Source organism: Bos indicus, chromosome 23 (assembly GCF_029378745.1).
Source record: "Bos indicus isolate NIAB-ARS_2022 breed Sahiwal x Tharparkar chromosome 23, NIAB-ARS_B.indTharparkar_mat_pri_1.0, whole genome shotgun sequence".
In the NCBI taxonomy this organism is placed as follows: Eukaryota; Metazoa; Chordata; class Mammalia; order Artiodactyla; family Bovidae; genus Bos; species Bos indicus.
In genome coordinates, this window is record NC_091782.1 from 49956284 (window position 1) to 49981323 (window position 25040).

At 45.9% G+C, this 25040-nt stretch overlaps 2 protein-coding genes across 19 annotated transcripts in view; one reads left to right on the top strand and one right to left on the bottom strand.

The window, feature by feature from the left end:
• Positions 1-898: 898 nt before the first annotated feature.
• RIOK1 (RIO kinase 1) lies at positions 899-24649 on the bottom strand. Of its 5 annotated transcripts, XR_011563518.1 has the most exons (18): positions 24086-24333; positions 21160-21364; positions 20262-20352; positions 19338-19407; positions 17945-17987; positions 16110-16202; positions 14805-14917; positions 14618-14698; positions 13327-13413; positions 12791-12928; positions 12282-12385; positions 11966-12072; positions 11660-11725; positions 10347-10466; positions 9508-9561; positions 8145-8297; positions 5482-7119; positions 899-5445 (listed from the first exon to the last, which is right to left on the bottom strand). XR_011563518.1 is itself a non-coding variant. In XM_070778445.1 (17 exons), exons 2-17 carry the CDS (start codon positions 21283-21285, stop codon positions 7009-7011), a joined length of 1557 nt encoding a protein of 518 aa, XP_070634546.1. In that variant the 5' UTR covers positions 21286-21364; positions 24572-24649; the 3' UTR covers positions 899-7008. The 5 variants fall into 5 exon arrangements, 4 of the variants coding, with proteins under 4 accessions (XP_070634546.1, XP_019841591.1, XP_070634547.1 ...); XM_070778445.1 differs by lacking the exon at positions 24086-24333 and adding an exon at positions 24572-24649 and having other exon boundaries at positions 899-7119; XM_019986032.2 differs by having other exon boundaries at positions 899-7119.
• CAGE1 (cancer antigen 1) overlaps positions 24624-25040 on the top strand; it is a 39242-nt gene continuing 38825 nt past the window's right edge. For all 14 annotated transcript variants that reach the window (XR_011563512.1, XR_011563514.1, XR_011563513.1 and 11 more), the window contains exon 1: positions 24624-24825. Coding sequence is in view for 9 of the 14 variants with exons in the window: in XM_070778437.1 (XP_070634538.1) it covers positions 24813-24825 (13 nt within the window). In the remaining 5 variants the exon portion in view is untranslated. The remainder of the gene's footprint in view (positions 24826-25040) is intronic.

Sequence of the window (25040 nt, forward strand, 5' to 3'; positions counted from 1 at the left end):
AAGAAGAAATTTGATGACCATCTTGTGTGATGAGAAATTCTCCTGTGAAGCAAGGTGGGTTATCCATTCCAGCATCCCCTCCCCACCCCAGCAAGCCTGGACCACACTCACATGCTGGGTGGCAGGGGGCAGGCTCCCAGCGTCGCTGCTGATGTCTCGGTATCATTCAGTAAAAGAAACCAGGCTGGGCCAGACTAAGCGCTTCCTGATATTCATGCCCACCCCTGGGACTAGGGCATGCCCTGTGTGTCGCTGTGGGAGGTCATCAGCTTCTCAGAGAAGCGGAGGTCATGTTCAAGCTTAGGACCTTCCCTTGAGGAGGAGGTCAAGATGGGAAAGTAGGAAGTGGCGCTAACACCCCACCCCACAAAAATACATCTGTATCTGGAACGATTCTCACAGGATACCACCAGAACCACCTCTTGTAATCAGTACCTCTTCAAACTTCCCGTCTGTGCTTGGGAAGAGATGGCGGCACGTGTGCACAGAAGCCTGGGCTTCTACCAGGCCTCCCGCTCTCCCATGCTACAGTGATTTGGGATTTCTGAATCACGCATCAGCTGATCCACGGCTGCCCAAGCACTCGGCTAACACTGGTGTCAAACGGTTTCACGTGGGCAAAGTCAAAGCAACAGTCCCGGTTAAGGTGCACCCATTCCCCTGGCTGGGGAGCTGTGCTGATGCCAAGGTTCTGGGGACAGAAGGCTGCAGGGGCGGCCCCGTCCCTGACGTCGCTCAGGCCGGTCACCTTAAAGTGGCGAGACCTGGTCACCGAACAGAGGGCTGGAGGGCACGAGTCAACCCACATCAGCTCCTAGTCATCGCAGTGGCAGGGTGGGGGGAGAGAGACGCAATTGATGTCACAGCCCCATCTTTAAGAAACACAGTATATCATTCATTCATTTAAGTATTTATTGAGCATTTATGATATTTTAGACACAATTCTAGGTGCGGGAACACAAAACTGAACAAAGGTAAAAACCCCTGCCCAGTCTTTAATAAAGTGGAGCTTATTCTAGGAGGCTGGGAGGTGAGGGAAAGACACACGACATGTGTAAGGAAATCTCAGACATGCACGCACAGGTAGAGCACGGACGCACCGTGTGCTCGGCTCCCAGCCGTGACACAGAGTGACTATCGAGGGAAAACACATTACACGGAGAGTTTGGTTTCCCAGTGCATATAAGAGTGATGCTCACACTTGAGTGCTGTTGCTAAAAAATGCTACCCATCACCCGAGCTGTCAGCGAGCTGTAACCTTTTTGCTGGCAGAGGGTTTGAAAGCGAGAACCACCACCACGTGGCCAGGGGTGCGAGTGAGCAGACGGCGCCAGGGACGGCAGTCAGACGCGCCGCACGGGGCTGCCACTGCCCTTCAATCAGTAAAACAGTCTCCGTGTCTGCGAAGTGCGGTAAACACGGGGCCAGCCTGTCAGAGCAGCTTCAGAAAAACGCAAAGGTCACGAGGACTGCAGGGGCCTCAGCTGAGGGGGCAGACCGCACGCCAGGAGTGGTCAGGACAGGTCACTGCGAAGGGGACGGGCAGGCTGGGCAGAACCGAGACTCAGGGCAGCTCAGCACACATGTTCTGGAACTGCCTCCACCAGGGGAAACGGAATCTCAGAACCAAAGGCATGTCAGGGGACACCGAGCTGGGCCGGTACCAGAAGGCACTAACAGTCCTCCTGAGGCCTTCCTCTTTGGCCCAGATGATTAAACAATTAAAGACCGGGCAAAAAAAAAAAGGTTACTTAAAAAGAACAAACAAAATAAAAATGCAGACACTTGTATAATACAGTACAAGTATGTGGCATTACAAGTATGTGGCAGGCCCTGTTTTAAGTACTTAATAGACTTCGATTCAAAAAAACCCCAGCTCTTTTCTTACAGAAACTGTAAGAGAGAGAAGAGTGTAATGAATCCCAAGACACCCTTTAGTACTCTGTCTCAGCAACTGTTGACCTGCTATTCTTCCTCCATTCACCGCTGTCCTTTGGGGAGTCAGGAAGGATGGAGAATTTTGAATCACAGGCATCCTATTCATTTCACCCAGTGAGACTTTCGTCCAGGCTCTGAGGGAACCGTTTCAAGCACAAATACCACTATCGTATCTGGTGAAACAAACGATCCCTTGCTCGAACGATCCCTTACTATCACGTGACACCTCCTCCATGCTTAAGTTTTCCCTGTTTGTCTGAAAAGAAATCCCAAACAGCCCATCTTTTTACAACTGGTTTCATCTAACCAGGGTCCAGCTGAAGTCCACAGCACTGGGACACGTCTCTTAGACCTCTTTTCCTTTTTATTAGACGTCTGGCTCCTTCCCTCCCTGCTGCCCTTTTTTTGACTCCACTGACCACATCCTCCCAGCATCGTGGATTCTGCTCCTGTGAGCTCGTGTTTCCTGTAACCTGCCAACCACAGCAAGAGGCTTTGTAGGTTGAAGTTCAGCCTTTCTGGGGAGAGGCAAGGTACCTTCTAGGTGATTCCGTGAACCTCTTTTCACACCGCTGCAGGAACACTGAAGATTCAGTGGCTGAGTTCCCTTTCACTGGCCTGATCCAGCCCTGGCCAAGCTCCCCGGGGCTCCTCTCAGCGTCCCTCATAGGAGCCCCACGAAGCAGGCACGGTGCTGAACTCCACACGCTGGTGGCACGTGCCTGCTTCACGGGGTCAGGCTCCCAAACCTTCACCACCCTGAGATGCTCCCTCAGGGCCGTGTGGGACCCATGCGGCGTCCGACGCCAGCAAAGCGCCTCGTATCCTCAACTGCCCCTCTGGGGGACCCCTCTCCTTGCCCCATTTAAATGTTGGCTGGCCGGACGGTAGTGATGTCATCAGACACCACTCATCCCCCATCAGTGGCCGGCCCACACCCCGGCCCTGCTGGAGACTCACACATGTCTCTCACAGACAACCAGGCCTGTCCTAACCCAGGACGGTCCTTCCAAAACGCCAGCCTAGGTCCCCTGATTGTCTAGCCTTCAATACCCTCCACTCCTCGAGGCAGCCACTCACACCCCCCGCTATACCGCAGACGCGAGCCACAGGGGCGCCTGCTCCCAGGCAGCTTTCACCAGCCGCCCCTGCCTGCCCCCCTCCAGCTGAGGCACCCGGGCCCAGGGACCTGCCATCCTGCCACGACGGGTTCACGACCCCAGGAGAGCGACGTGGCAGATGTGTAAAGGGTCAAGTTTTACCCCGAGACGATCAAGTTGCTTGGCCTTGAAATTACTACCCGGTGATAAGAAACGCAGAAAGCGCTCAGAGAGCTGGAGACAGCTGTGCTCACACAGATGACACCCTTGCTACTCTGGAAAAAAAGGAAACAGGGTATTGTGTGGCTCCTCCAGGTGGTACGAGGGCCCCCTCCCAGCGGCCGCGGCTGCCAGCCGTCACAGCAGGAAGTAGAGTGATACAGAAAGTGAAGGAAAGATGAAAACCAAAGTCACAAAGTCCACAAGTCTTCATTCTTCAAATTCAAGCCCAGAGGTTCCCACAGCGCTTCCGCTGGGACTAAGATCTCTGGGGAGCACGGTTGTGGGAGAGCTGTCTTCTCCTTTGGAAACCAGCTTAGATGCTTCCAGACCCACCCAATATTATAACCGCCCCCGGAACACCAATAAATGCCCTTATGTCCAAGGCAACACAAACCCAAAGCATATGGAAGTTAAAAACTCCAACCAAAATGCAGGGCATGTAACGACCTAGTCTGATTCAAGAAACAGAAAACATGGAGCACTCCTGTTTTATGACCACCAGTGGTTGAAAACCTCATCTATCTGACAGGGTCACAGGAAATCTTCACAGGAAATTATACAGCGAGGATCTGCTATAGTTGCTGATTCACGTGACCTTCACATCATCAAAAAGCAAGCCCCAGAAGTCCAAGTCAAGCCCTGAATATTCTATGTGTACACACAACCAAACATCAGAAGATCTGTTAAGCTCTTGAAAACAAAAAGGACTTTTAGAAATGTCAACCTTCAGAGCCCATGACACTCAAGATGCCCTTCGACTGAATTTTTTTACCAGCTTCTAGAAGAACTGTCTCAGCTTTGAAATCATAGCCACAAAACAGATGGGCCCGCAACCAAGAAACAGCAAGCTGCTTGCACTGAACTCAATAGAAACTCACACAAAGGACAGATCTTCTCCAACCATTCTTGGTACCAAACTACAAAACTCTCCAACCTTGAGTCCACCATCATAAAAGAGAAGCAAAAGTTGAAGAAAACTGGATGTCGGCTGTGGCACCCACCTACCTCTTCACTCTGAGACCAGGCTCAAATGCTGTGCTCCTGGGCGGGGGAAAGGGCCTGTCCCTGAACTGCTTCATCAAAGGAAAAATAAGGACTCCAGCCGCAGAGGAGACCACTGTGACTCCGCGCTTCCATGAAACCACCCAGATCCCTCACAGTCAACTTTGAGAGAAGAAACACCTGCACTTTTTTAAGGGATTAGAAAATCGATGAAATAGAGGACAGAAAACCAGCTATGTCCAAAGTGGACAAAATGATGTCCCAGCCTTTGGGCCAAGAGACCCCAAAGCTCACCCCTGCAAAGGGAAAAGTCACTGCACAACCAGTAATTCAGGGACACCAAACCCATCAGGTGTGCAAATTCTACTGCAACTGGAGCCAGAGAGGCGCTCTGGACGTTTACCTAAGACGGGGCTCCTTCTTCCAGATCTCCTGGCGAGAGTCAAACAAGGGAAGTGGCATCAGACCCGTCCCGAAAGAAGGCTACTGGTGGTTCCCGCTCAGCCACAGCTACAGCCCAGAATCCAGACGGGGAAAAGGCCACATCAGCACGTTGTCAGGAAGGAGGCGCTTTGAGCCAGAATTCCCCTGCAGGTCCCGTCCGAGCGCACCACAAGCCACTTCCTCTTGGCAGCCTGGGATGAAGACTGGCCAGCCGGGCAACACTGGCTCTGCCCAGGGAAACTGATTCCAAACCCAGCGACTGCACTCGATTCAGCAGAGATGGCACCGAGGAGCCTGACCACCTGGATTAAGCACACCTGGCTGGGGAGGAGGCCCAGCCCAGGCCAAAGCCAGAGGGTGCTGAAGGCGACCCCCTCACAAGGGCACTGCGTCGCTCAGCCACCTGTCTGTCTTCTCCTCCATTGTGTTCACTGTAGAATATTTCAGAGGAGACACAACTGTGTTTTGCTGGAATTTCATATTTGAACTTCAAGCCGAGAAGGGACACTATTATGAAGATAAAATTTAAGCTGCCTGCTTAAAATTTAAGACCTCAGCTGACCCTGCCCCTCCCTCAATAACCCACCGATTCTCAAACAAGCAGGGCAAGCTCCAGTTTAGGGGAGATTCCACGGCTAAAACCGGCGTTTCTCATGACACACCCTGTAGCTCCTGTACTTAGAGTCCAAAGGCCTCTCTCCGTGTCCACTGCTACCATCCTATGCCAAGCCACCGCCACCTCTCACGCGAGTCACGATGAACAAGCCACCGCCACCTCTCACGCGAGTCACGATGAACACCCAGCCGGCCCCTACCCCTTGCCTCCTGGTCGATTCTCCATGGAAGTAAGAGTGACTGCAATTCTTTAAAAACAAGTCAGACCACATCATTCCTCTGCTCAAAACCTTCCAGGCACCTACCACCACCCGGTCTAAGCCGCTATGTCCCATCTCCCTGACCTGCCCCCGCCCCCCACGTGGTTACGATGCCCTAGCTTTTGGTGTCTGAACATTTCAGGCACACTTCTGCTTCAGGGCCTTTGCACTTGCTGTCTGCTTTGCCTGGACCATTATTCTCTCCCGACAGGCACACAAGTCACAGCCTTCAAGTATTTGCTCAAATATGGCCTCTTCTAAACGTGCATACCTCCTCTGCCCCAAGCAGTGCTATTTCTTCCATGGAATTTACTAGGCTGATACACCGTCTGCCTATGAAAATGCAAACTACCTGAAGGCAGTAACTTCTGGCTGCTTTACACAGCTGACCCTGCTTGTCCCTCAGTAACCCACAGATCCAAGTCAGTGCAAGCTTCAATTTAAGGAAAACTAGGATTATCCACGGAGAAGGCAATGGCACCCCACTCCAGTGCTCTTGCCTGGAAAATCCCATGGACGGAGGAGCCTGGTAGGCTGCAGTCCACGGGGTCGCTAAGAGTTGGACACGACTGAGCGACTTCACTTCCACTTTTCACTTTCATCATTGGAGAAGGAAATGGCAACCCACTAGCGTTCTTGCCTGGAGAATCCCAGGGACTGGGTAGCCTGATGGGCTGCCGTCTATGGGGTCGCACAGAGTCGGACATGACTGAAGCGACTTAGCAGCAGCAGCAGGATTATCCATAGAATTTGCCTTTGATTTACTGCTGTCTCCCAAACCTAAATACCCAAATGTTGATGAATGAATGAATGGGCCACATATTTGAATGTGAAATAGCTTATGAACTGGGAGGTGCTAGCTCAGAGAAGAATAGTAAAGATGAAAAGTACACTATAAATAATTGTCAGTACACACAGAATGAAGCTGCAATGAACGATGAGATCAACAGCCAACTGAATTCTCTGTATCGGTGTATCTCCCTTTCGTAGAAACTATGGCCTTTTAGTCCAATAATTCCAGGTGGGTCTTTGGTACAAACAAAGCAAAAACAACTTGCCTAAATTTGTCCAAAGTGCCTTTACACTTACACAAAGGGCGGGAATGCTCAATATGTTTAAATAATTACAATGCTTTAAAAGCAACATTGCAGAAGATAAAAATATACAAAAATAAAATTGTATAAAGGTCATTAAAATATGACTTAAGTAAATCCTCTATCAATACTACATAGAGCTAGGGAATGGACCTAGACAATAGAGCTCAGAGCTGTTTACGTAATTACATGAAAACATGAGAACTGGTCCTCTGGGACACTGCAGCAAAAACCATTTGGCTAAAATCAATAACCAGTCCTCCAGAGGCAGCTCAGTGCGCAGGCACGAAACGTAACTGATGGAAAATTACTGAACATGATACGGTCCTGGTCCTATTTGCCCCTTTTCATCTTGGCTGCCTTCTCCTTTCTTTTTTTCACGTGTTTAGGAATTTTGTTTTTTCTTTTTTCTCTCTGGGCTTCCTTGACCATCTTTTTTCTTTCCTGTAAAACAAAAATAAAAAGTATGAAGATTTCCTGGTGGTCCAGTGGCTACCGATCTGCTGTGCAAGGCCCAGGGGCGGGGGGCCCCCTCCTGGTTGGGGACGAAGGTCCCTCATGTGCCCCAGCCAGCCAGCCCATGGGATGTGTGTCACCATTAAGACCCAACACCGATAAATCAATTAGTGGTTTAAAAAAAAAAAGTTCGAAAAAAACCAAAAGCAAAAAGTCTGCAAATTTCATTCATTCTGAGTAGTCATATTATTATTACAACTAAATTGTTAAATATATGTAAAAAGATAAAAAGTGAGTGTCACAGGAAAAACTGAAAATGATTATGGCTTGGTGGTGGAACTGGGGGTGAAAACTGTCTTTACAATTTATTCACAGACATTTCAAGACCATCAACACAGATGCCCATGGGGACATTATTAAATGTATGTGACTCCTTTTCTTTATATGGTTCTTATTCTAACAGAAATAAATGTTGGAATGAGAGACAAAATACGTATTTCCAGGAGACAAAGGGAGAACGTGCACTAGGGAGCTGGGGATGTCTCTTGGAAGTCTTGGAACCTACACTCTCCAGGGTTTAAAGGATTAGGCTAAGAATAAAGAATAACAGTTACTCAGCCGTCATGGATCATTGCATCAGTAGCATCTCTTATGTCTACAAGCAGCAGTGGAAGAAATATCTGAGATTCTGAAAATAGGGAGCTGGCTGTAAAAATGTCCCTGGAATGGTTTTTTGGTATTCACCACAGGGGCCACTCCAGCATCACCTGCACAAGTGCATGACAACCACTTTTAATCAATGCACTGAAACTAGTGTGTCCTCGCCCTGGGCAGTGCCCAAGGGCTCCTAGAAGAAGCCCCATCTCTAGATGATGTTACCACCAAAGCCAAGTTCACACTTCAGGAACCAAAAACTGATACTTCAGCTACTCTGATCCAGACATCTGAGCACACAGCCTCAAGGGACTGCATGGTTGTGTTGACAAACGTGGGAACGTGCGCTCTCAGCTAACCTTTCTATCAACTTCAAGGTCGGCAGGGGGCCTCCTGGAGCCGGCGTGATCCCCCTGCTCCTCAGAGTCTGTATCAGAGCACTCCGCGCTCCCTGCATCTTCTGAATCAGAACGAGTCTCTTCCTGAACCTGGCTTTCCAGGAGTGCAGGGACCTTGAAAACATCACAGGACCATGTTATTCTCAACAAGCCAGTTACCTACTGGCATTCAATGAGTTAATGACAGAATTCAGATTTCAGCCTCACAGACAGACTTTGAAAATGACATCCCGTACTGAAACATCAAAACAACAGGATCCACGCTCGGCAGGAAGCCTGAAACAGCCATTCCAGGATGGCTGAGGACGCTCCCAACGCGGGGAGCCACCCAGATCAACGGCAGGACTGTTCCACCCCCTGCAGCACATTCCGAGGGCTGAGCTGGGATTTGGAACACAGATAGGAAAGAAAAGTGAACATATCTGGATAACTTCACAGCTGTTGGCCTGCAGATTAAATTTCAAGTGGAACATTTGTTAATCCAAGAGGGAAGACAATCTTTAAACAAAAAACATGTTCACTTTTTTCCCTGAAGGTTAGCAGTTTTTAAAGCAGCAGGAAGCATTTTTTAAAGCACGAGGCTTTCTTTTCATAAGAAAAAAACAAACAAACAGATCTTTACATGGTGATGGTACAAAAAGGCTTCCTGCAGTGGTAACAGAATCTTCCTGCTCTGGAATTCAATGCGCAACTATCCTTGTCACACCTGCCACAAAAAAACCAGAAACGCAGAATCCAAGAATTCTCCTAGTCCAATTCTTCCCACAAACAAGACAGTCAACTTTCAAAATGTAAACCACAAACCTTCATATTAAGAACATCCATTAAGAACATCAGAAGAAGAACCACCTTTATTACTGCTTAAATTAGAATTAATCTCTGCTGTTTGAGATGTTAAGATACAACAAAGCTGCTGTAAGAAAAATCACTACCGGAATCTGCAGCGTGAGATGGCAGACTCGTGAGCCTGGTCTTCAGCAGACTGCGCGCCAGGCAAGACCAGACCCTGCTGGCATTTTAAGCTGCTTAGAGAAACATCTAGAAGCACGTGGTTACTGTTAACAGCTTCACCAGAGAAGATAGGATACACAAAGGATCGACGCCTCAGCTACAACAACAGACCGATTCAGGGCAGAGTAAGCAACAAACCACGCATGCCCACAGCTCAGTCTCACGGTTAAAAGGAACGAACACGATGCCCATGGACCATGAAAGTATCTATACCAGTAACAGCGCACCCTTGTTATTTCAATGCTAATAATACCTGACACACAATTTTATATCCTTTTGAGTTTTCATGTAAATGAATACTTGTTCTTCATACCTTCTGAACACCCGACAGATCTTTCTTCAGTCCTGTGACAGTTTGGTATAGAATCTTAAAACCAAAGAGACAAAAAAAAAAAAAGAGAGAATCAGCATAAAACTCAACACTGAAATATGCTGCAATATTAAGAAAGGATACTGTTGCCAGCTAAATGATACTTCATGTGAGTATAAAAAGGTGTCCAAGCTGTGTCTCACAGGACACAGCCTCTAGGGTGGGTGTGGTTCTTCTCCATAACCACAGCAGGGCTGCACGCCCACCAGGGCCTCCACACACCTGCAGCCTGGGGGCTTTTATGGATACACAGCTGTACCAGTCAGTGACAGGCAGTCCTAGCTCTGAATCTCAGCTAAGTGTAATGTTTTCTATTCCCCCAAATAACTCTATCCCTTTGTCATTATCATGAAAAGCTGTATGTATTCAATATTATAAGCATTTTTAATGTCATCAAACATTTGGGAGAAATTTTTTCTCTCATTATATAATGATCCATACAATAGCCTCAATTTTGTTTCTTGGACTGCGAAGCCTTAAATATTTACTATCTGGTCCTTTAGCAGAAAAAAATTTTCCAGTCCTTGAGACATGTGTCGATGGATCTAGCACAGTAACCGTTTATAGCCTGGACTTCTATACACATCTTCCTTTCCTGCGATTACAGCCTGTTGGCCTCACTCGTTTCCTTTCGTAAAGACCAGTGGACTGACGTCCTCCACAAGCAACGTACACAGAGGGCGCGCTGTGCAAAGGGAAGGAGCTATCTTACTAGTTCAAAGGCAACACTGGAGACCACGGCTTCCCTGGTGAACTCGCTGAAGACAAACCAAGCTACTCACATTGTCCTGCTGGGCGTTCATGGCCATGTCCTCCTCCTTCAGTTTCATCATTATATCCATATCCCTCTCGTAGTTTTTCACTTCATTCAAGGTTCTAGGAATGTAAGCTCGCTTGAACACCTAACAGATGCAGAAGAAAAGTGAAAAGGAGACTGAGTCACGGCTCCTCGCGTGCACTGAGCCTGCTCACGCCTCAGTCACAGAGGTCATCACCATCGTCACACAGCCGGTGCAGAGTCTCAGCCAGGCTGTCTGCACACCTGGTGCGGCCCGTGCTGTGTGCTGGGCCACAGGAGTCTGTGACTCACGATAAAACACGGACTGATAAACAGTTACCCTTGGAGTAACACTTCTTTCCTTCTGTATTCCAGCAAGTGGCATTTCTGAGTGGGAGAGAAAGGAGCTGCTGTGAGCAAGCACTGCCTGGCTACAAACGGCAGAGGAAGAGGTCTTCCGTGGGGAAATATCGTCTGCCCTGCGCCACAGCTGGGAAGTATGGGGTGCCCTATACTCACCCATCAGCCCAAGAGCTCTGAGGATTATTTTTTTTAAAAAGCCTGTGATGGGTCACTTTCACAAAAAACATACTGACTCCCAACATCTTAAAAAAAGTCTTCCTTTTTACCAAACGTAAATATATAAAATCTACGTTATGGGAATCAACATTTAGATCCCTTAAAAATTCACATTAACAGAAACACACTTGCAGACTTATGGTCTGAGAACAAACTTATGGTTGCTGGGGGGAAGGATGGGGAGAAGGGATAATTAGGGAGTTTGGGATGGACACACACACACGGCTGTACTTAAAATGGGGTCACCAACAAGGACCTCCTGTATAGCACAGGGATCTCTGCTCAATGTGGCAGCCTGGATGGGAGGGGAGTCTGGGGAGAATGAATCCGTGTATATGCGTGGCTGAGTCCCTTCGCTGCTCACCTGAAACTATCACAGCACTGTTTGTTAATCGACCATGCCCTAATACAAAGTAAAAAGTTAAAAAAAAATTCACATTAGCAGACTAAAATTGGCTTTTCCTTCTTGAATCACATCCTCCAGTGGGTTCTGTAAAAATATTCTCCATGCCTGACTAGGAGCAAACAGGCCAGGAATGGAAGGATATAATGGTATGTTAAGTTACACAACTTGGGTCAATTTAATCATGTAACACGTTACATCTCAAGGAAACATCATCATCATTTAAAATACTGCATATCTAATGAAATCAAGATCATGCCCCAGCAATATATTAAAAAAAAAAAAGACCTCAAGACACAAGTGTTTCCAAGGCTATAACAGATAATCAATCTTACCTCTTCATCCACATGATCTTGGCTGGACCTTTCTTCCTTGGTCCTTTGAGATGCTATTTCCATGGCCTTGGAAAGAAAACAAAAATCACCTTCCTTCACATTCAACCCACAGAACATATATCCATTACCCAGAAACCTGGCTTTACACTACAGTTTGATCCCTCATCTGTGAAATCAGAAGGAAAAGGTCTCTGGAAGCTGTCATGATGAACAAAAATGCTCCTAAACCCCGAGTCCTCAGAAATGACACAGAAACGCCACCACTACCGCTGCTTCCTGTTCCTCCCAGTCTCGGCCCCACCTCACCTTTGAGAGATACGCATCCATGTTCTCGGATGTGATTGATGGATCCGTGACAAATTCAAAGAGCTCCCGCACAGTCATCACGGCAACGCCATGCTTCAGAAAGAAATCTGCCAGAGAAGACGCTTGTGAGGGCTCTGCGAGGGAAAAGGTTGCTATTCCAACCTCTTCACAGACAGATAAAATTCACCATCACTGAGCCGAGGGTGTCAGTATCACTGAGTCAAACGATTCAGTACCACGGTTCTCTATCAACAGCTTAGCAGAGCATAGAGCCACAGGTGCAAACAAACCAGGGAGAAGCCCAGTCTCCACTCACCATTGACGTTGGCGCAGTCCTTTCTCAAGAACTCCAAGGCGTGTGGGTGGTCGTGCTCCACGGACTGAGAAACATCGATGATGTACACACCTCCGCCATGGTACCTGCATGGGCCAGGGCACAGGGGCTGAGCCACACTGCCACCACACTGCCCCAGGGCCAGGCACAGGGGCCTAAGGCACACTGCTGCTTGCCTGTTATCTTGTTTAAAACTTTCCATTTTAAGAGCAACAGAAGACACTAATAATGTGACCAAAGTGGATAAGGAGAAGAGCCACTGTGACTAACAAGAGATGAAAACTGAGAAAATTTCCCAAGTCCTTTTAACTCCACCAGTGATCAGAGCAGTCAATCCTGTGACTGAGGCCACCAAACACATCCTACCCTGTGACCCTGTGGAAGGCAACTTGAAAACTGAGAATTTAGATGACTTCTTGGATTGGGATTTAGTTCATTTCCCTACAGGCTCCGAGGGGCCTCGTGGAGGGTCACGTGGCCCACCCACTCACAGCATGTTGAATTCACTGAGGTCCGCGTGCACCAGCCTGGCGTCCTGGTACATTCTCCTCATGTACTCGATCACCTGCATGTACAACTCCCGAGCCTTGGACTCTGATAACTGGACGTTTTTCAAGAGTGGCGCTGGCCTTGAACAAAAATAAAGTGAACAATTCAGATAAGGAGACTCAAGTTTTTCTTGCTTCCTGCTACACTGTTACACATTCTTTTCTTCTATGGTTCATCACTGACCAGTTTAGTTCACTCTAGAGATACGGTTCTAAAAAGCTGTTCACAAACAGGTGCTTTGCCAGCATAAGACATTCCTGAAAAACAAGGTGAGCTCTGTTGCTCTGAAGCATTTTGAGACTTAAAAAGGTTAAACAAGTTAAAAACCCTATGTACTAATAGAGTGGGAAAGACTTATTAAAAAATATTCCAAGACAAAAGGAACTATTTAAACAGGAAATATTCATATATTGGATGATTCAAAGCACTTAAAAATACAACGCTGGGCGTGTAATTACGAGCTCTCCCATGCACTCACATGTCGTCTTTGCCGATGAAACTCATGACGAGAACATGACTTCGCAGCAGGATGGGTTCTGGGCACGGAATCTCTGCTGTGTTTAGCCTGTGATATGAAGGCAGAAGAAAAGGACAAATGAGAAGCTGAAACAAACGATCTAAAGCGTCTACTCTGAAACAACCGACAGTGCGCTTACTTGCAGCTACAAGACAGACAGGGCTACGAACGAACGGCACCCAAGCCTCTCCATTTATTACTTCATCTCATGAACTCTAAGGTGCCTAGGACTCTAAGTGGCATCGTTACACATCACCAAGAATGGCGAAGCACTGGCAACTGAACTGGGTCCCACAGCCTCTAACACCCAGTTCAAAGCCAGAGGTGTTAAAACTGTGAAGACACAGGCCCCTTAGAACTGATGAAACACAGAAGGTATGTTTGCGATTCTCTTTTGAGTTGATCAGTGTAAACAATGATTAATAAAAATAGTGGACTCGTGGCCAGTCGCTAATTGAGCATAAGATTTCAAAACAACTTTCAAACAAGTAGACTTGGTTGTTTTTCAGTCGCTAAGTCGTGTCCAACTCTTTGGGACATCATGGACTGCAGCATGTCAGGCTTCCTTGTCCTTTACTATCTCCCGGACTTTACTTCATAGTACAAAAATACCCAGTGTATGACACCTAGATATAGCAAATAAAATGTTAAAAAATATTTGAAAGAGAGATAGAAAACCTTCATTATTTAAAGCATGTTTAAAACTTCAAATGAGGAGGCCTAAAGATGCCTTTACTTGATACAAAGGTGCCAAAAGAATATCCAAGCGTGTCCCGAGTTGGACTGAAGACAAGGGAGTATGACAGAGCCCAGGGCCCAACGAAACTGCCTCAAACTCCAACACCTGCACAGGTGACGCGTCACCCTCCCAGCCTCATCATGGCGCTTGCCTGCTCCAAATCCCACTGGCTCTTTGTCACCCTCTCAGCAAACTCGAAACCTCACGTGGCTCCCAAGGCTTTCACGTGACCCAGCCTTGCACAGTAAGCGTGAGTCATGGCAGAACTCTTCCGCGATGGGTTTGCACAACCTGGAGAGAAGGTGGTTCCTATTTGCCCAGAGACACTTCCTGTTTACCTCTGCACATCTAAAGGACTGGACGAGCCCTGAGAGTCCCTGGCTTTGGCAGAATCAAGGTCTGCTGGGAGCGAAGCGCCGGGGCTGACAGGCAGACACGGAACACACAGACACACCCCCAAGTCACATGATGCATGTGCACGAGCGCACACACCCCCCGACCCCCGACAGTCACCTGATTAAGTTCCTCATTTCCTTCTCTGCCCACGTTTTCACCATTTTTCTGGGGTTGCCTTTACAGTAGCCATGGCGAAATCTTGAATGAGAAAAATACTTGTTATTTCAATCATTCCATTATTCTAGTTTTTACTTTTTAGGATATAGAAATTAAGCCACTTGGGGAAAAAAAAATCTGAGCTTACCTGAATTCCCCACTGACGTACTTATCCCGGTCTTTGAACACCAGAATTGAAGTTTTGTAAATTTTGATTGCTCTGCTCTCTCCATTTGCTGTGCGAGCATGATACACATTAGCCTATTTTAAGTCAAAAACAAAATAAATTAAGTCTGTATTAAATAAATATAAATAATATTTTGCTTTTGCAATCTATTTGACTCTTATCCTTGAAAGTTAAAAAAGTCCAGTAAACTGAAATAATATGCATCAAGAATACCATCCTCTTTTGAATACGTGAATTAAAATATACAACATAATACTAAAAGGTATAGTAACTATACCTCCTACTTACATATATAGTAAAGAACAATTTAAATATGTTAGACAAAGAAAACAAACTTATGGTTACCAAAGGGGAAAGGAGAGGGGAAGGATTAATTAGGAGGCTGGGATTAACAGATACACACTATTATATATAAAATGGATAACCAACAAGGACCCACGAGATATATATATATCTGAACCACTCAGATGTATACCTGAAACTAACACAACATGGCAAATCAACTATACCTCAATAAAAAGTAATTTAAAAACAAGTCTTCAAATTAAATAAATACCTACATATATACACGTACACACATGAGTAGTTTCAAACATTTTTATATTTCAAGTATGTGGAAAACATCTGAAGACATTCTTATATCTCATGATTTGTAAAGTGAGTTTCACTGAGAACTGCTTCTCACAGAATAAGCTGCTAACTGAAAAGCAACATGCCTGTCTTTCTCCACAGCCATACGGAGAAAGACGTGTGCTGACTCAGAGAGACTAGACCCCCACCCCTGCCCCCATCATAACTGTCTGACCATCTGAACCAGCGCTGGGCAAGCCTGGATGGGCTGGCACGTGGGGGAGGCACGCTTCTGTGCATAGCTCCTCCCAGCCATAAACACCAACACAGCCATTTTTAAGAAATGGCACTGATTCAACCATCCTGATTTGGCACAGTTTATTTACTAAGTTTGCCTGAGCTTCACTTTTGGGGGGGCTTCCCTGGTGGCTCACGTGGTGAAGAGTCTGCCTGTAATGCAGGAGACCAGGGTCTGATTCCTGGGATGGGAAGATCCCCTGGAGAAGGGAAAGGCAACGCACCCCAGTACCCTTGCCTGGAGAACCCCATGGACAGAGGGGCCTGGTGGGCTGCGGTCTGTGGAGCTGCAGGGAGTCGGACGCGACTGCCGACTGCCGCTTGCACTGTAGTTCCACTTTGGTATCTGAAGTAAGAAAGCAAACATGGAAACATTCAGACATCCAAAGCCTGCCTCACCTCTTTTCCGGTGCTGATGCAGCCATTGATCTCCGCTATGATGCCCCTCGTCAGCATCTTGAACAGGATCATTCGTGTTCTGGGGTCCAACACCTAAAAAGAAATGCGAAAAAGTAGAATGTTCAGACACAGCGGACCGAGTATCTCTCACAGAAGCATTAGACACGAAACCAGAACTAAGTGCACTGTGCGCTCTGCTCGGCGAAGAGAGAGTGGCGATGGCAGCGTTTCACTCACTCATCCGCAGTGAGTAAAATGTGAGATGAGACCCAAAGGAGCCAGAGAGGCAAGAAACCAGCAGGTTCACCCAGTCGGGGAAATCAAAGGCCAACAGGTCCAAGGGAAGCAGAAACTGACTCCAGACCCATGACAACTCCCAGAAATACAATCAAACCAGAGGTAACTTTGTATTTTTCAGCCATCATGAAAACAGGTGAAATTAATCTCTATTTAACCCGGTATATCTAAAACACTATCATTTCAACAAGCGGCAAAGTAAGAAGTTATCAGAGAGCGCCTTATCTTGTTTCTCACACACAGTCTTCAAAGTGGTGTGCTGTGCAATCCCAGCACACGACAAGCCAGCCTGGCGGCTGCCCTGAACACAAAGCTCCAAGCGACCACCAGCACTCTGCAGCTCATGAGTCCAATCGGCCACAGCCTGGTTTCTCTACAGCCTGCAAGTCGAAAAGGGATTCTACATATTGAAATATTTTAAAAAATTGGGAATTCTCTGGAAGTCCAGCAGTTAGGACTCTCCACTACAGAGGGCCTGGGTTCAATCTCTGGTCAGGGCACTAAGATCCCTCAAGTGGCATGATGTAGTCGAGAAAAAAGAGAACTGTGACCCACAATGCCAGAAGTGTTTATCATTTAGCTCTGTAAAGAGCTGGCCGACCCTTGCTAGAGGTGGGTAAATCGGGGAAAGGCTTATCTCCTTCAAGGTCAAAGCAGTCAGTCTCAAGTAAAACACAACAGAAGGCAATGAACAGAAGGCAATGAACTTGAAGGCTGCTGTGCCTGTTCAGTAACTCAGAAGAGAATCTGAAGATTCATGTCTGACTGAGTCACTGCTGTACACCCGAAACTGACATGGAACTGTAGATCAACAGGGCTTCAATTCAATACTTGGAATGCTCTGGAATACCACTACTCCAAACTGTGTCTGTGCTATGTGTACGGGATGGGTAAGGAGGCTGGCAGCGGGCAGAAGTGAGGGTCTGACCTATTTCATCACTTTCTTCCCATCAGATACCTGGGTCAATTCTAATATCCAATTACAGGCTTTGACACATGGTGGGGAAAGTCGGGTTTCCCCCCTCATTCCTGCATAAAGAATAAAACAAGTCTAACTTCCAAACCAAGTAAGGGATTCTAATTGAATATCTGAAGGCATTATCTGTCTCTCTCCTTTTCTCTACACACCTACACACACACACCTACACACACACACACACACACACACACACACTTTGTGGTAGATACCTGACTCATCTCCTGAGAAGGCTCACAAAATTTCCGCAGACCTTGTTTAAGACAAAAGAAAAGATTCCTGGTCTTACAGGCAGTTCTGTTTCCCCCAAGAAGATGAAAGCATTGCTGGGTGGCTTCATGGGCCATAGAAGCAGGGCATGATTCTAATTTATCTATTTAAAGTGCTGTTAGAAATAAAGCAAAATGTAGATCTCTAAACTCAAAACTATAAGGATGAGCAATTTTACACAGAAGCAATTCTAGGTGACATTAGCATGAAGCAAGGAGGATCAAAGCAAATTATGATTCAAAGACAGAAGTACTACTTTAAACAGCATGCAACACATTCATTTACACCATACCTGTTCTACAGTTGCTCTGTCCGCCTTATCTTTGATGCGATACCTAAGACAAAACCAAAAAAGTAAAGGTGACATTCAGAATTCAGAGGAGCCAAAATCTAAAGATTCTAAATGTACATCGTTCCATGATATTCCTAAGCAGGTAGTTCTTTAATAACACATTTCATAACCTCGTTGTAGTTTCACCCTTGAGTGAAACTTCACTGCCTTTCACAAGCCGTTCAGTTCCCTAGGGCAAAGGGAGCGTATCTGCAGTAAGAAAAAAAAACTTCCGTCCATATTTCAGAAGGATTAAATAAGAGCAGTGCGGTAAAACAAACTACGCTGGAAAAAGAACAAGTCTGTAAGTACTGTTTCTTAGACTGTTAATGATTTTCTTAGTACAGAATTAAAGTAATTTATAAGGCTTTCTCTTCAGAGTCCTTTTCTACAAAGAAACAAGCTTTTATCATTTCAACACAGCTACTGCATAAAAACAGACTCTGATTACTTTGGCTCACATACTATGTGACTCAATTCACAGACTAACCTAAACTAATAAATATCCAAACAGGCAGTTTAGTGAAATAAGATGCACTGTTTCTCAAAAAGCTGGTATCCCTTACGCGTAATAATAAACCAGAAGAAAACTGGGTTTTAAGTTCAGTTCTAACACTGCTATTTTTATGATCTTAGTGTTGTTTTCTGTAACATATTGTTAATGCTTTAGAGTTATTAGCAATAGGAGGTGAGCCAAATCTTAAATATTTGGTTTTGAGAACAGAAATGTAAATGGAAACTGTTTTCAGTTAAACTATTTAGTTTTAAATCTGCTCTTACATTTTTAAGGCTCCTCCAGGGGCTCAGTTGGTAAAGAATCTGCCTGCAATGCAGGAGACCCGGGTTTAATCCCTGGGTAGGGAAGATCCCCTGGAGGAGGAAATGGCAACCCACTTCAGTATTCTTGCCCAGAGAATCCCATGGACAGAGGAGCTGGGCATGTCCAGTCCGTGGGATTGCAAAGAGTCGGACACGACTGAGCAATTAACTTTCACTTTCCATTTTAAAAAAATACTTCATGAAAGGGACCAATCCTTAATAAGCTTTAAAAACGGGACATTTTTTTATACTCTAACATTTTAAACTGAAATCTACAAGCACTGTTACCCTGAGAGCACTTTCATGAATTTTACACAATTATAGTTTCAGCACAGATTTCTTAAGAAAACTCATCTATATTTTCAACTTACAAAGGCATAGGATATCCTAACTTAAACTTAAGAATTGATTTAGGTGTAAAAAAGAACATCCTTTGTAAAAGAATTATGACAGAGATGCTACTAATCTGTCTACAATTAGTTCGTATCAGTCACATTTTATTTACTTTATTGTATACACTTGATATATTACTTACATATCTGCTTCCTTTTGTCGAGACTTTTCGGTGACTTTGTTTATTACAGAATCAGTAACATTTAGCTTATCTAAAAAAAAATCCATAACATAAACAACATATAAGAAAAAGTTTCTGAATAGGATACTTTTCCCCTTTCCCTTCTCTACTTTTTAAATATTTTATTACACATAGCAATGTATTTTAGTAACGAAAAGTGTGTTTTGTGTTTTTAAGGGCAAGCACTTACTAACAAAGATGATCACTTTCATCATAACGGTGTCATTTCTCAGCCAGAGAAATCTAGATTCAGAAATCCCTAAAAAATATTTTATCTGCTCTTTCAGACATTTAATATTTTGTACAACTATCATAAATATTATAATTCTAAAAATGTCAGTTTCACTTCCAATCACAGGTCTGTGCTAGGGATGATCAGATATGAGAGCTGTCATACCATGCTCCTAACAGCTTTTGTCTACGACAGAAAGAAAAACCCGTGTTTCCCAAGAGGCTTCAAATTCACACTGATTCCCTGCATTCGATGGCTCATGAAATGATTAAGGCCACACCAAAAGTCAAACAAAATGTGATTATATTCAATAGTTGATTATATTCAACACTTGATTATATTCAAGTGTTTTCACCATTCTACTACAAGATAACCCTACTACAAAATCTAGTACAAACCGATGATAACTTGAATACTGCACCTTTGTATTTCCATAACAGGAGAGAACACAGGACTAAAAAAGTGTAAGCTGGAGTCTTTTCTTAAAGTCATGTTTTTAATTGCTAAATTTTAATTTCCTCTAAGCTTTAATATTTACCCTCTAACACTCAATATATCCATTGATTGATCTAATAAAATTTTATAACACTTTTTGTTGTCTTTGAAGAGTTTTCTCATTGCCTAGTGAGAGGAATTGTATCTTAAAAACTCACCTAGATTAATTTTATTCTCAAATTTCCGTAAAACTTTGTCTGCTGGAGTAGACATTTTAGCTGCATTGAAGCTGGGAGTCTGTCTATTGGCCTGGAAGAAATGAGTTCCAGAAATGAAAGCTCTAGATTTACATACAAGCCTAAAGTTCATCACATCTTCCCTTGGTTCATAGTTAACTATTAAAGCATCAATACTTAGGGGAGTACCCTAAGGGAAGGGTAGGATCAATCACATTTACCCAAGAGGTTTTTTTTTTTTTAATTTATTTTTTACCCAAGAGGTTTTTAAAAATGCACTTGAAATATTCTAGACATTCAGAGACGCCTTCTTTTTTAAAGGACTTTTTGTGGCTCTCGAATTTACTGAAAGATTTGCAGGCTATGTTGCCCTGCAGTCCTAGCCTACATGGACTTTCATTCTTCATCATTTCCATATTTCTGATAATGATGTGGATTCGTTCCATAATCAGTAAATTTAAAAAGAATTATTTAAATCATCATAAAATTAAGAGCCTTAAAAAAACTGCCTGGGAAAAGACACAAATATGCAGTTTACTGCAAATAGTAACAAAACAGAGAAAAATGCAGCTTAACTAGTAAATAAAGAAAAGCAGATTAAGTATGTAGAGGTGCTTTGTTTTCACTTATGAACCGACGAGAGACACTTAGTGCCCAATGGGGACAGAGGTTCAGCTTGGCAGAGTGAACAGCTCGGGAGCTGGACCCTGGTGGAGCTGCGCAATGTGAAAGCGTGCGGTGCCACTGAACGCTGAACTGCACGGTATCCATGGTGAACACTCGGTGTGTTGTATAGTAGGTGACTGTTACCACAACAGAAGACAACTAAAGAGGACATAAGCAAACAACACAAAGACGCACAGGACTGTGTATAAAATACCTGAGGGTTACTCCCTCCACCTGAAGCGTAACACCGGGTGAGCTTTCCGACGCCATCGCCCCACGCCCAGTCATCGTCGTCATCAAAGTCTCCGCCCTCCTCCTCTTCCAGCTCACTTTCGCCCATCTTCTCACTGGCGTTACTCTGAAGGTCTTCAAACACAACATCATCTTCCTCTTTGAGGGTCTTCAAGTCAATGTTTTCACTAGAAATAACAATGTTTTAGCCTGTTTACACATTCTTAATTGGACTTACATATGTATTTATTTAAAAGAGAGTAGACGAATCTATACAGATACATCAAAAAGGTTCAATTACAACAGGTATCGCCCAATAAATTCAAATGCCAAGTTGTCCTGTTTCTGAGTTCTATTTCAGCCGTTGGGTGATTCTCCAGGTCCGACTAAAGTAGTATTCATCAGGTTGTTATCAGGTTGTTAAATCCGCTCCTGCCTTTGTTATTTTCTCTGCCGAATGAATTAGCTCTGATCAGTACAACAGACCTGAACTCCAGGAAAACCACTCACAAAGCTGCTCTAAGAGCACACAGGGGAGGCTTTCTGACAAAACTTGGGAAAAAGTCTAAAGCTTTATTTCAAGCCTTACCTTGAACTCAATTATCACTCTACAACGAAAAGAGCTTTATCAAGACTTGTGTTACACAAAGAACTTCAAATCACCCTTGCTCCTGAAAGGAAGGATGGTGACGAGAAGCAGCACAAATGGGAGAAGAGGGCCGAGTATAACTAAATGGGAGAAGCAGGGATTGTCAAACCCAGAGAACTGGCCCAGAGAAAGGGATCACAACTAACAGGGTCTGTTTTTGCCAAGTGAAAATTCAGACCAGCGTTACTGAATCTTCTTAGTTTTTCAAGAGAAGCCAGAACTCTGCACTTTTGTGGAAAATCTCCCACTTAACTGGTATGTTCAATTTTAACAAACCACTGTGCACGCCAACACATGTCTGCAGGTCAGATTCCAAAGAGGCAGTACTACCAGTTTTGAGCCATCAGGTGGAGAGCAAGTACAGAAATCACGTAAAAAACACAATGATATGCATTTCAACGCAGTCAGAGAGGAATTTAAGTAAATTCAGATGAGCAAGCCCGACTCATTAATTAGCCAAGGCTTAGAGGGCTCCAAATCTCCATGGATATGGCTGGGAAGAAAACAAATAATCATTAACCCCCTGCTGTTTGTTAGCATTTCATAACCGTAATCCATCAATTGACCCTTCACACCGCCGACAACCTCCAGCGGCACGTTAAAGCTATACTGTCGCTTGCACCTCGGCTTCCCCACCTCAACTGAGCGATCCCTTGCTGTGGGCGGCGGTCCTGTGCAGCAGCATTTCTGGCCCAAACTTTCCAGATGCCATGAACGCACAACCACCCCCAGCTGTGACAATGTCTCCCAAGTTCCTGGAGTCGCAAAACCCACTGGTTTACATCTTCACAATGTCCAGTGCACACTCATGACCGGTAACTGTTCACCAGTCGCATGGGCTGTTTCTTCCTCCCACTTGACTTGGTCCCTAGGGACTGCTGCACGCTCACCTGAAAACACTGACCTGCAATGCCTTTCTCGTTTCTCTGGCTAAATCCTACATACCCTTCCAGTATGTAGGAAGTATCCAATTAACTTTGCTCAGGGAAGGCTGCCTGGTTCTTCTCCTCTGTACTACTTACCCAAAACGCATACAAATAATTTGTCCAGTTACTCAATAGGTTGGTTGCTCCTGCTAGAATGCAAGCTCTGTCACCCAGGGGAGCATTTACCAATGTATCAAGATCAACTGACACGCGATCTGTCACACACAAAGCGATCAACCTGTATTCACTGAAAAATAAAGCAATACCGTCTGCACGCAGAAAACCCTTACTATGAATATAAAGTAAAAACCATTTTCTCGGAATTCCAAAACGAACACTATGTTTCACTTTGCTTTCAAAGTAGAAGTTATCCCCAATTTCTTTTGACTCCCACTGCACATTTATTCTATGGTTAGAAACCTGTCCTCCTACTTCCAGAACATCCCCGTCCAGCACCCATCATCTATGAACTGAATTTTCTTAGTCCTTTTAAACCGTGTCCTCTCCTGCCCTCCAAAACCATCTCCTCCATAGCAAAATGATTCCTTTCAATCACATGCCGGGGGATGTCACTGCCCTGCTCAAAATGTGGCTTTCTACAGCATCAAGAATATCTCAGATCCTTTCCATTCCTTGTCACAGTCTTGGGCTCTGGCTCCTCACTTCTGCACCAGCCGATCTTTTCAATTACCTCCACTGTGCTCTGGGCACAATGACCTAGATCTTCCTTCCACAGCCAGGAGGGACCACACCTGCGGCCCCCTCTCCCCCCTCTGCTTCCAGACATTAGCTCCTTCTTGTCCTTCCTATCTGGACTTCATGTTCCCTGACCGTTAAGTCACTGCTTAGTTCTATCAACTGATTTTAACTGTTCGCATAGTATATGTCATCTGTGTTAAAGAAAAAAAAAAAAAAACTCCATATATTTAAATCTCCATGTACTTATGTCTCCGCCTCCTTCCCAAGCTGAAGGGGCTTAGTTTGTCTTTTTCATAACCCTCTTCAGCGCCGAGGACAGAACAGGCACACAGTAGGTGCTCAAACATTTCTGGAACGCTAAATGGTAGTTAAAAGCTCAAGCACCTGCTTCGCTGTCGCTCTCCCCAATTCTAACCCCTCAGGGATGCTGACAACCCGGGAGCTGCGAAGTTCAACTGCCGTCACCTGGATCGAAAGACCCGGTTGGGATGGAGAAAGCCCCAAACGGCTGTGAAAAGAGGCCCAAGGAAAGATGCTTAGGACCGGCCTCCCTCTCAACCGCAAACAAGCGTCAACGCCCCCCAGGAGACCGCGGCGGCGGCGGCGCGCGGCGGCCGCGCACTCCGACTGCCCACCTGTCCGAGGAGTCCGCGTCGTCAAACTGCCCGGGGACCACCCGACTCATCAGCAACCGCCGGTAGTCCATGGCGGGAGCAGCACAGGGACGGTTCCGCCAGCCGGCCCAACGGCCTCTGCGCTAACGCCCGCCTCAGAACCGTTCAGTGGCCGCCGCGCCCTACGCGCGCGCCATGTGCGGGTACCACACGCCAAACGCCCGGACCTACGCCCGCCGCGACGGGAAGTCCCGCCCCCGAACGGAAACTGTGTTCCCGACGGAAGTCCCGCCTCGCGCGAGGGCTGAGCCCTGGAAATCGAGCTTCCGCGGAAGGCGTGGGGGTGTGTGGCGGTCTTGGTATGGTCGGTCCCCGCGGGTCCTGGGCTGGCCTTCCTTCCCGGAGCTCTCCGAGTCGGCTTGCCGCTTTGTCTCCTCCCGTGGAGGCACGTGTGTCAGCTCGGCCGGGGCCGCTGGCCCTGAGGGCTCACGCCGTGTAAGCCCCTACCTGTGTGAATGGAGACCTGGAGGCGCCCTTCGCCGGGCCCGCGGGCACGTCTGAGGGGACGTCGGATGGTCCGAGAGCCGGAACTCGGCGGCCGCGGCCGGGCGGACGTCACACAGGGGCGTTCCAGCGTGTCCGCGCCCAGGCGGCCAGGCGTTGAAGAAAAAGGTTGAAAGCGTTTTACCCGCGGTAGAGCCCAGTGCGCAGGGAGGAAGCCCGAAATCCTTATTTCGGATCAGAGACTATGGACCCTGGAAGTGAGCACACTTTTGCGACCTAAAAAATTTGTTACGATATTGTGAGGTGGAAGTAGGATGAGTGCTTTTCAGAAGTTAAACTTTGACTGAAAATTAAACTTGAGGATTTTTGCCAATAACCCCAGTGACACCTCTTTTCATTCCTGTCCTAAAACAGCTTAGAAGTATCTCTGGAATATCTATCCAATCACTTGAATAAGTTTTTTTGTTATGTG

What these genes read in the sequence shown, in the direction of transcription:
- RIOK1 (XM_019986032.2), bottom strand. Translation starts at nt 24,156, where the DNA reads ATGGACTACCGGCGGTTGCTGATGAGTCGGGTGGTCCCCGGGCAGTTT. An exon ending in TTCATCGGCAAAGACGACAT is followed by an intron (nt 12,929 to 13,326) that starts GTGAGTGCATGG and finishes TTTTTGTTCAAG; the next exon opens with GCCAGCGCCACTCTTGAAAA. An exon ending in TGGATGCGTATCTCTCAAAG is followed by an intron (nt 11,726 to 11,965) that starts GTGAGGTGGGGC and finishes TTTCTTTCCAAG; the next exon opens with GCCATGGAAATAGCATCTCA.